This window comes from Planococcus citri, chromosome 4 (assembly GCF_950023065.1).
Source record: "Planococcus citri chromosome 4, ihPlaCitr1.1, whole genome shotgun sequence".
Taxonomy (NCBI): Eukaryota; Metazoa; Arthropoda; class Insecta; order Hemiptera; family Pseudococcidae; genus Planococcus; species Planococcus citri.
The window spans coordinates 3,295,913-3,307,513 of NC_088680.1; the positions used below are offsets into that span (position 1 = coordinate 3,295,913).

The 11,601-nt window shown below is 35.2% G+C and overlaps 2 protein-coding genes across 2 annotated transcripts; both read right to left on the minus strand.

Annotated features, from left to right (window-relative positions):
* Nucleotides 1-821: 821 nt before the first annotated feature.
* LOC135845967 (uncharacterized) lies at nt 822-2,769 on the minus strand. Its single transcript, XM_065364868.1, has 3 exons — nt 2,487-2,769; nt 1,894-2,209; nt 822-1,788 (listed from the first exon to the last, which is right to left on the minus strand). The coding sequence occupies exons 2-3, from the start codon at nt 2,191-2,193 to the stop codon at nt 1,003-1,005; spliced, it is 1,086 nt and encodes a 361-aa protein (XP_065220940.1). The 5' UTR covers nt 2,194-2,209; nt 2,487-2,769; the 3' UTR covers nt 822-1,002.
* A 5,052-nt stretch (nt 2,770-7,821) lies between these two features.
* On the minus strand, nt 7,822-11,601 carry LOC135844585 (uncharacterized). Its single transcript, XM_065362819.1, has 2 exons — nt 10,932-11,601; nt 7,822-10,826 (listed from the first exon to the last, which is right to left on the minus strand). The coding sequence occupies exons 1-2, from the start codon at nt 11,241-11,243 to the stop codon at nt 8,565-8,567; spliced, it is 2,574 nt and encodes an 857-aa protein (XP_065218891.1). The 5' UTR covers nt 11,244-11,601; the 3' UTR covers nt 7,822-8,564.

Sequence of the window (11,601 nt, forward strand, 5' to 3'; positions counted from 1 at the left end):
TAATTAACGGATTCGAGCCACTTTTTCAACCTCGAGTTTTAAAAACAGAACAAAGGCTCCGTTTTATTCTAAAAGATGGCGCTGTGTATGTGGGGCCAAATTCAGAGGCAAACAATCGTGTATCGTGTAAAACTGCGGATGCCCTACAAAAAGTCACTTTTTATATTTTTGTCTTGAAGGAGCCAGAGCATTTTGAAACTTTTTCAAATATTTCTTTTAAAATTTTGCGATGTAGCGTCATCAGATTCAATTCATTTGAAATATTTAAGAAATTATGTAACGTAGCCTTGATACCTTACGTCCTAGAAGAATCAAACTGAAATAGCCTAGAACTTGGACCCCTCAGTTTTTGTGAAATCCAAATCGCTGTATTACCATTTACGTACCAGACAATTTATCGACTGGTACTGGAATACACGATAGTGGTCGATTGATATCTCAAAATTGAACTTTCATTCTTTGATGATTTTTTTCATTCTGCGTACTTAATACCTATGTTCAAATCGAAACTTCACAGAATTTAGGGATTGAAAAGTTTTTTTGAATTTCAATTTTTAACTTCATGATGTTTTAGAGAATTTTAAACGAGATTCTGTTCCAAAAAAAAAAAAAAAAAAAAAAATTGTATTGTTTTCACTCAACAAGTTCAAAAATTCAATGTTTTGCTCCGCTCTACCTTCGCATCTGAATCTTTACTGAATTTTGAATCGAATTTCACTGAAAATATGAATTCTGAAATACTCATATAGGTACTTTTAAATGATGATGATTATTATTATAGACATTTTTGAAGAATTATTCGAAAAAAAAATACTTTCCGATTTAAAAAATACATATGCACTTTATTTAATATCTAAATAAATACATAATGATAAAATTTAAATTCAAGAATAAAAAAAGAAAACAAAAAAAATGTTTTAAAAAATAAATACCGAGAAAATAACACTAAACGGTAAACTGCTGCGATATTTTCACTGTGCAGGAAGCGTCGACGTTAAACCTTCAATCATTTAGGCAGTCTTCGGAGTGTGGTAAAATTACTTCTTGTCCCAGCTTATTTTTCATGTGAACCAAGGTTGTCAACAAATGTTGATTGTCTCGTACACCGCTGGCTTTCCACATCAGATTTATCAGGTCCAAGTGCTCAGTCGTGAAGTACCAATTTGGCATGAGCTCCAGGAGTACTTCGCGAAAACGAATTTCATCTTCTGGATGATAGTAAAACCAACTTCGACATTTTACAAACTTGTTGTCCAACTCGTGCAAGTGGAGACAACCTAGCTTATAACAGCGAGTCATGAGCGCCGCGAAATATTTATAAAATTCCTCCTTACTCTCATAATATGGGTTTTGTAAATTTGCAGACCTATGATTATCGTAATATACGTCCAATTCTTTTTTAAGTTCTAACGCACGTTGTTTTGCAATACTCGGTAGAATACTCAACTTATCATGCTCAGCCTCTTCTTCCGCAGTTGTGATGATATGGTACCACATGTAATACGACTCGTCCACTTTTTTGTCAAAAGTATAAGAGAAATACCTGAGTTCTACATTGCCGTTCCCTTTAAAAACTATATCGTCGTCACTTCCTTTTTTTCCCTTTCCGTTTACTCTACCATTTCTTATTCGAACTACGCCCACATCTGATATAAGGACTATTTCTTCGATGAAATTTTTCGGCCAAGGAATGGGTGGTGCAGGCTTGAAATCTTGTCTGAGCATTTTGTAACAAACGTCATTGAACGTTCTCATCTTCCTTAACGCGCAATTGAAGCCATTGTGGATCTGTGAACATAAGCGAATAATTAGCTCAAATAAAATTTCGTTCTTTCGTAACTGCGGGTAGCTAGAGGGGGTATAATGTATAATAATTATATTAATTCAACTTACCCGTTTGCTCATTAAATCATCAGTTTTTTTTTCTAATGCCTCCTTGTCTTGCTGCAAGATCTTCTTTTCTTGCTGCAAGTTCGCCTTTTCTTGCTGCAAGTTCGCCTTTTCTTGCTGCAAGTTCGCCTTTTCTTGCTCGTATGCAAGAATCTTCTTGCTTAATGTGTCTTTCTTACTTGCATCCGGATATATGTTCAAAAGTTCAATTACGTCTGAAGGTAAAGTGACTTTACATAGTTCGTTTGCAGTGCTTATGTCGAGTTTAATTATGCATAAACCAAACAACAGTGCGATCTTCATTTTGTAAAATCCAATTCTGAAACATCAACCGATCAATTTAAATATTTTTATTCAAGAAGTTGCGTCTTGCGTTGTGTTCTTGTGTTCATGCACAATTTTCGCAATATATATACGCACACAACGCTCGTAGGTAAATAAAATGACTACCTATACTCGCGTAACACACTATAGCCATATTTTTTAGGCCAAACAGATTGTATCTACTTTGCAATAGAATCATGAAAATTGTAATTTTATCACACCTTAAAAGTACATAATTTAAAGAAGAAAAATGAAAAATTGAATACACTTACATGGTTAATATACTGGGAACATTTTCAGACAAATTCAATCGCGATCATGTGAAACAGTATAGATACCTAAACCTATTACATAGCGAAAAAAGCTGAAGCAACACTGAAGCAGGTATCATTTGCAATACCTATAAATCTGCATACCTTAACTACAATAATTCTGCAGATTACTACTCACATATCTCATCTTGAGAAAGTGAATCAAGATTCTTATCAGATTCCAAATACGTACCGTTCTTATCTACATAAATGGTGGAAATTAAAAAAAAATTAATTACCTACCATACACGCTTTAATAAATTTACATTTGAGATGATAGAGAAACATTAACAACCATCTACTGATCTTCGGTCGGTTAAATTGATTGAATATTTCATTTTGAAAATTTTTCAAAATATTCCTCATGATATGATACCCCCTCCCCTCCTCAAGTGAAAACATGTCCCTAAGAATCGTCAGAAAGGGGTGCAAATACATAAATACCTTTCCTATACCATAGGGTTTCTTGAATATAGGGGTTGTGAGATAAAAAGAGGATGAGAGGGAAGATACAGGGATGAAGATTACATTGCAAGTTTGAAAAATTACGTATCTAGGTAACAACCCTTACAGAAAAAAAATAGTACTTTCTGAGTTGTAGTTTTTTAACGGAGTAAACAGTACTACTTTTTAACACCTTTCATGGAGAAATATTATAGTACAGGGTGTCCCAGAATGACCTGTCACATTTGTTTTCTTAGTGGCTCTGAGAGAAAAATGGTTACAGAAATTTTTTTATAACCAAAATGAAGTAGAAATGTGCCGTTTTTAGACCATATATTTGAGTTTTCATTATAAATTTGAGTTTTCATTATAAATTAAGTTTTAAAAATGATTCCATTAAGATGTTTTCCATCATTTTTGACACAATTGACCAAACGTTTTTTAAAATTATTGAACACTTTGTTGAGCATTTCTCTTCCAATCAGTCTTGATTCACGAATAATATTATCTAGGAGCTGTTTCAGAGTACTAGGATCATCTTGATACACTTTTGACTTGAGGTAACCCCATAAAAAAAAATCACAAGCTGAAAAATCAGGGGAACGAGGTGGCCATGAAATTTCTGTGTTCAGCGAAATTATTCGATGACCAAAATGCTCACGCAATAAAGAAATTGTGTCTGTCGCGGAATGACAGGTAGCGCCATCCTGTTGGAACCAAGTAAGTCTACATTTGTGTCTGCATTTCAATTCAGGAACGTCGACCGTATACAATGGACGAATAGTTCAAGCGGAGAAAAAGACTGCCACATTTTGGATGCAGAATCCAGGAAAAGTTCTGCACATGCGCCAAATATGATGCTTTCGGCGCTGGTGGAGAGAGAGACGGTTTCCTACCTCCTACCCATGTTCAACCAGTGAACCATCTCTCTCTCCACCAGCGCCGTAAGCGTCATGTTTGGCGCATGAGCAGAAGGTTTCCTGGATTCTGCATCCAAAATCTAGCCGTCACATTTTGCCTCATTTTCACGGCAGAACTATTCGTCCGTTGTATACTGTCGACGTTCAGGAATGAGAATTGAGAAACTCGTAACTCGTTTATCATTTTGCGATACCTCTCACCGTTCACGTTTTCATCAAACACATATGGTCCCACTACACCAAATTTAGCCACGCCCATCCAGACAGTCAACTTGGCGGAGTGTAGAGGTTTCTCATGCGTTATCATCGGATTCTCTGTCGACCAGTAGTGGATATTTTGTTTATTCACATCCCCGTTTAGATAAAAATGAGCTTCGTCAGTGAAGAGTAATGAGTCTAGTGGAATCTCACCAGTATCAATTCTTGTAAGCATATCCTCAGCAAATGATTTTCTTGTCACAAAATCAGTTTTTTGTAACTTTTGAGTGATTAAAATCTTATATGGATGGAAACCAAGATCTTCAGATAAAATTCGGTGCAGAGAAGTTCGTTTGATTTTTAAATTTAATGCTCGTTTACGTATTGAAGTGGTACAGGGTGGCTAGAAATATCGGGTACCCCTAAAAAAGTTTTCTAACTAAGTTAGAGCCCTGCGCCGACAGCGAAATGATCGGCGGCGGCTACAGTACGCGCAGCACTGTGGCTGGCGGCGGAGCCGATTCCAGCCGAAGGTCTTGGCGGCTGCCAAAATTTTGCTCGGCGGCGGCTCAGCCGGCTACAAAGTTGAAATTTTGGGGTAATTTTTCGTAAATTTTAAAATTACCCCAAAATAAAAATTGGAAAGCAAAATCAAATTCAACTTCTCAAATGAAAATACCAATTTTTTCCGAGCTGAAAAGATTGGCTGTTTTTCAGGGCTTGAAAACCGGATAGATATCGCTCTCAGTTTTGGTTTCGGTTTTATGTTTTTTGAAAAAGTAAAGGTTTCGGTTTTGGTTTTGGTTTAGGTTTTTTGAAATATTATCTCTCTCGTTCCGGTTTTGCTGAAACGGTTTGATTTCAAAAGAATCGGTTTCGGTTTTGGTTTTGGTTTCGGTTTTTTCCTTTTTTCTCCATTTTTTAGAGGGAAGAAGGCCAAGAAAGTGATCACTTTTTCAAAAACTTTGTGTATGTGACTAGAAAGCGGCACTTTGGTAGTGCCAAATTTGTCAACTATTTCATTTTTCAGGCCTTTTCACCTTTAGCATCAGTTTTTACTTTAATTTTACCAAAAATGCAGGCTAATTACCTGAAAAATTCCAAAACCAAAACCAATTCAGTTTTCAATCGGTTACGCTCTCGGTTTTGGTTTTGAATTTGAGAAATAAACGCTCCCGGTTTCGGTTTTGGTCAGGGCTTAAAACCATTTGGATTTTATTGGTTGTTGTGGTAGGTGGTTTTTAAAAGACTCAAAAATAATGGTTTTTGGTTATGGTTTCTGAATTGGTTTTCCAATCACAAACCATAACGGTTCCAATTGGTTTTAAGGTTTAGGTTTCAAAGTTTTTCTGGTTCTGGTTTTGAAATGGTTTCAATTTTTTTTAATAAGTTGTGGATGTGGTTTTGGTTCCGTAATAATAGTTTTTTTTGCGGTAGTGGTGGTTTTTCACATCAAAAACCATTTCAAATTTTCAAATGGTTTTGGTGGTTGTGGTGGTTTTGATATCAAAAACAATTTTGATTTTCAAATAAATTTACAGAAAAACTAATTCAGGACTACTAAAAGTATGATTTGAGACAAAAAACTAGAAAATTTCCATCACAGGTCTGGAAAAATTGAAAAAAAATTCCAAAAACCAAAAAGAACCATTTCATGAATTGGTTGTTATTGGTTATGGTTACATTTGAAAATTGAAATGGTTCTTGTGGTTGTGGTTTTCTCCAAAGAACACAACTTTTTGGTGGTTGTGGTTGTTTCAATTCAAATTTTTTTCCCAAATGGTTGTTTTCAAATGAATTGGTTTTCATTTTTTTCAAATATATTGGTTTTTTGTTGTTGTTGTTTTTGAAATTTACAAAAAGAAGTTGAAATGGTTGTGGTAGTGGTTAAAACCAATTAAAAACAATGGTTATGGTGGTTTTATTTGGTTTTGGTTTTGGTGGTTTTAAGCCCTGGTTTTGGTTTTAGTTGTGGGAAAATAACGCTCCTGGTTTCGGTTTTGGTTTCGGTTTTGAGCAATTTTAATCGGTTTTTGGGGGTTTCGGTTTCGGTTTTGGTTTCGGTTTGCAAGCCCTGCTGTTTTTAATGACGAAAAGTTTTGATTTTTGTTTTTGAAAAAGTCAAAATATTCGAAAAATCCTCCTGAAATTTGCTGATTGAGTGAGTTGAGCCGGCTCAGCCGAGCCGATTACTCGGCGGCGGCTGCGGCGGCTGAAGTAATTTTTGAAACGGCGGCGGCGGCTTGAAAAATGTTTGAAAAATCGGTGGCGGCGGCGGCGCGGCGCGGCGGCGCAGGGCTCTAAACTAAGTACTCCGGTTGGTCACAGTGAATGATAATAATGATAATTGATAACACATGATTGGTTGTTGGACTGGAGAGATAACATTCCACCAATCATATGCATCTATTTCACGTTGCCAACCTATATTTTTAATGAAAAACTTTCTTAGGGGTACCCGATATTTCTGGCCACCCTGTAGGCGTGGTCTGTACTGAATGCCTTACTCGGTCCGTTGTTTCTGGCGTTCTTACTGATTTTTTCCAGCCTGTAGGCTTACTTTTACCAGCATGAGCGGTTTTCTCGAAGTTTTTTACCCATAATTTCACTGTTCGTCGCGGTGGCACTTCACTTTTACCGGTAAGTTTAAAATGTTTGCGAAAGGCACGAATTGAACTAATGTAGGAGTCATTATTTTTGAAAAGACCTTTACAATAAAAGTGCGCTGCACAGCCGTCCACTTCTCCATGGTAAAAAGTAACTACTGAAACATAATTCGGCATGTGTTGGCTACCTGGAACCACCTTTACCATTCCCCTAACACCATTTGAATACAGATCAGTGCTTACCAAAATGTGACAGGTTATTCTGGGACACCCTGTAGTTTTACGTAAAAACTACTACAGTAGTAGGTGGGTCACTTTGGGGCCCCTAGACTTTCTGGAGCCGGCCAAAGTGTCCCGTCTACTTTTTTTTTCAAATTTTTTTCTGCATTTTTATTTTTTATATTTTTTTCCTGTGTGTTGACGATGTGTATTTTACCTAACCTAACTGAGGTGTGTTGTTGATGTGTATTTGAACCTAACCTAACAGAGGTGTATTGACGATGTGTATTTAAACCTAATCACCTCTATTTATAAGATGGAAATGTGGTGGGGGTAAATTCCAAACTTGAACAGTTTTATGCTGAAAATATTTTTTAAAAGTTGTTTTAGGTGTCCCTATTTTCGCAAATACTGAACGAACCGTACGTCCTAGTGAAAATCTGATGAGAGTGACCTGAAAGAGAATTGAATTCTCTACAATTTCATTCGCGAGAAATTTTCGTAGGACGTTCAGTTTTGAAACTACAGCTCTTTTAAAGTGGGAGTAGGAAAAAAATTACTTGGAAAAATGGTTTTGTCTTTTAGTTTTTCGCATACACCGGACGAACCATACGTCCTAGCAAAAATCTGATGAGAGTGATCTGAAAGAGAATTAAATTCTCTACAATTTCATGCGCGCGAAATTTTCATAGGACGCTTAGTTTTGAAACTACAGCTCTTTAAAAGTTGCAGTAATAAAAAAATTGCTTAGTTTTAGTGAAAATATGGGCAAATCGATTCTTTTTTCAAACAGAGGGTGTAATTGAGGGCATTTTGAGGGTTTTGTAAAAGCTCTCCAAAAGCTCCAAAAGTTGAAAGTGGGGATATTTTTGGAATCAGCATGACCTCGCCTTTCTGCTAGACCATAGAGTCCGAACGGCTCCCAAACATGTTTGTTGGCTTTGCGTAGTGTTATCTATCGATGGACTTGTATTTTTTTTCAAATTTAATTTATTTTTCCCTTTCCACAATCTTTTTCAACTTTCTGTATGGTGTGAGAAATGAGAATTGTGAGATGAATTCAACATATTTTAATAATGCACAACGATTATCGAATACAATATGAAATAAATGATTAAAAATTTATTGAATAAAGTTTCAATTTAATAAGGAAAAAATCAAATAATTCTTATTTAATAGCATTTAAACACAAACAAAAAACAACGAAAAACTTACAAAATTATCGGGAACAAAAAGTACCTTACTGAAATTGAATTTTATTCATCACCACGTAATGGTAATCCGAGAAAATTAAAGCACCAACAGTACCGAACTAGAATTAAGGAGTAAGAGTAATGTAAAATATAAAAACTAGGTATTTCGTAATTCTTCTACGAATAATGGAATACGTATTGAAAACATAAAATAAAGATTACAATAAAAATAAGAAAAACTGAAAAAATCACCATATAACTGGAAAAAACTTTGAACAATCAATACCTATCACAAAGTAAGTACTTCAAACTAGATCCATAAGTGACTAAAACATTATTTTATAACCTTAAATACTACAAAACATTCGATTAGGTATCGCCTAATATTACAAAATTAAAATAAAAATAACAAAAAAGTAGGTACTTTATTTGGTTTTTTTGAAAAAGACACTTTTATCTTTAGGTTTCTTTTGGTTTCTTTGAAGAAGGCACTTTTCTCTTTGGGTTTTCTTTTGGTTTCTTTGAAGAAGGCACTTTTCCCTTTGGGTTTTCTAAAGAAAAATTTGGCTCTTGTGCCGGTAGCTCTGGAGCTGGTAGCTCTTCTGGTACAGGAATTGGTTTTGGCGTTGGCAAAATCAGTTCATTGCAAATCGCGTCTTTACATAACGAAGATGGTTTACTTTGTTTATTTTTCTTAGTCTTCTCTTTTTTTTTAGTAGAAAATAAACGTTTCTGAGGAGTTAATTGGAGACTTTTTTTAGATTTTATAACAATACCACGTTTCCTTTTCGATTCGGCAGCTCTTGATGCACACTTTGAGGGAGAAAATGACTTAAAGTCCTGACATTCGAGTTTTAACACCATTTTTTTCATTTCCTTCAAAAAAAAGCGGCGAGAATCATCATCCTTACATAATGCTCTTCCTTTAGCATAATATTCATCCACGGCATTCAAATCATCAGCAACTTTCAATTCGTTGAAAATAGTAGCATTTATTTTATCATTAGATTCACCAGTGCTGGGGTGGACATCATTTACACTCTGGGAATCCAATGGAGCAATATTGGAATGAGAGTTATTCATCTGGTGCTGAATTACGTGATGTATATGTTTACACATGTTAAACTTGATTGCATTATCAACGCAAGTGCACACGTACTGGTGAATGCATGTATTCGAGCAATCATTACACACAAGTTTACAAGACTGATGAACTGGCTCTGGATTTTTTGATACTTCGTAATTTGACTCTCCGGATGAAGCAGCGACAAGGTATATTCGAGGTCCATTGGGATCAGCTGTAGAATTTGTTTCTGTGATAAGGTTCTGCATTTTTTTAGACGTTGAGTGTCTTTTGCGTACACATCTCAACTTGTATGAAATTTTTCCTTTATTCTCAACAATGACTCTATTGAATAACTTGTTCCTAGTGAACCGCATCAAAAAGAATAAACTTTTATCTAGGCGTCCAACTTTTCTTCCTTTTAAGTATACGTACTTGAAGGTACCATGCATACGTTCTAAGTGATTGTTAGTGTTGATACCTGCACCAATACGATAACAATACGCCCATTTCTTGTAGTTAGAATAGTAATGAGATTCGAAATACTTTCCATATTCCAAAGTACTTTCATCTGCCTTCAAGGTGTTCACAGCTTCTTCAAGTAACAAAGTAAATTTATTCTGATCTAACTCCTCCATCAATGTCTTGACCACCTGGTAAGCGAAAGTTTTTTTTTCTCCGGTAGCATCGTTGGTTATTTTAGTAAGATTTTTCTGCCAGGCGTTATCAACGTGCCAAGCACAATATAATTGATATTCTGGAGTACCCATAATTGCATTCCACGCATTTGAGAATTGATTGGCCATGTCAGACATGAAAACTTTACAAGTTATCTGACCACAGAAACTTCGAATCACGGAAAAATAAATCTTCATTATCTGTTCATCTTCACGATTAGTTACCATAAATGAACAAGGAAACCCTTCCCTTATATCATCGAGAACAAGTAGAGTGAATAATTGAAAATCGTAACTCATTCCATGGGTTCCATCTATTGAAATAACATCGTTTCCATAATGCTGTAGCATTTCAATTTGAGGTTTATTCATAAGAATTAATACAAAATCGTCACTTTTGAGTTCTGGGTAAGTTTCATCGATAACATCTTGAGGTTTGTAGTATAAAATTGAAGAACCACCATTCGATTCTCTCAACTCTTGTACAAATTTATACACACTTGCCGCATCGTTGCTATCTTTTTGATATTCAGCTGTTATTCCGAATTCTTTAGAAATATTGTAGATATCCATAGTAGTTAGCAAATGAATTCTTTCAAATTCATTTGAAGTGACATTATTTCTTACTTCATCAATAATTGCTTCTGGCGGCACATGATCGAGTAATTTTGCTGCCACTTTTTGTTTTGTTTTGGGTGATAGAGTAATGTGACAAAGTTCATTTTCATGTCCAACATGAGTTTTACAAAATTCAACCTGAATCGGATAGCTGGAGTTACTCGGATCTTTAAATACTTTGATTTGAGCTGGACAATATGCTCCAATTCGTTTAGATCCTTGCGTTTTTAAATGACGTTTATTTTTACCTTTTGATTCAAAATTGCCAGCTCTATGACAGTAATAATGTGTTATACCATTTCTTTCGCCACAAAGAAGAACATATTTGCAAACAGACTCCTTTTCGATTTCATATTTCCATTCCTACGATGCGAAACAGATCAATTCAAAGAGAATTAATTTTCAAACACATTAGATAATAGTTTTATGTGTTTTAGATAATTTTTTTTATCATGAAATGTGATTTACCTTGAAAGAATTTTCACCGGCGAATTTCAGTGATTCAGTTTCTAGTTGTAATTCGTGAGTTTGTCCATAATGTTCGCGAATTGCAGTTGGCGAACCTCCGAATTCGCATAGAGCGCATTTCCACTTATTTTTTGGCTGGGATTCAACGGCAACATTATGGATTTTACGTTGGTGCCGGTTTAAATTTGATTGCCTTGAAAATTCAATTCCACATGTTTCACAGATGACATACATGCTGGAGTGAAAAAAGGCTGAAGAAAAAAAAACGGTACATTGAAAAACAGACACTCGTAAAAATCTGATGATATCCATTTTAGTTTTCTTCGTGTACTCACCATCATATAAAATCAAAATAAGAGCAGAAATTCACAGCATTTGATGAAATACATTCGTAAAAGTGTGCATAAAAGTGAAAGTGAAAGAACATCAAGTCGGCAAGAAAGGAATGAATTCGGCGATATATCGGTATCACATTTATTTCACACTGTTATTTATTCATTTTTGAAAAAAAATACTGACTGTTTTGGAGAAATATCATGCATAAAAGGTTCGAAATTCTTAAATTATTCGTGTCTGATAGTGGAATTTTGAAAAAAAATACAAGTCCGCCGATTGATAACACAGTGAATGTAAACAAATATTTCCGGGAGCCGTTCGGACTCTATGGTCT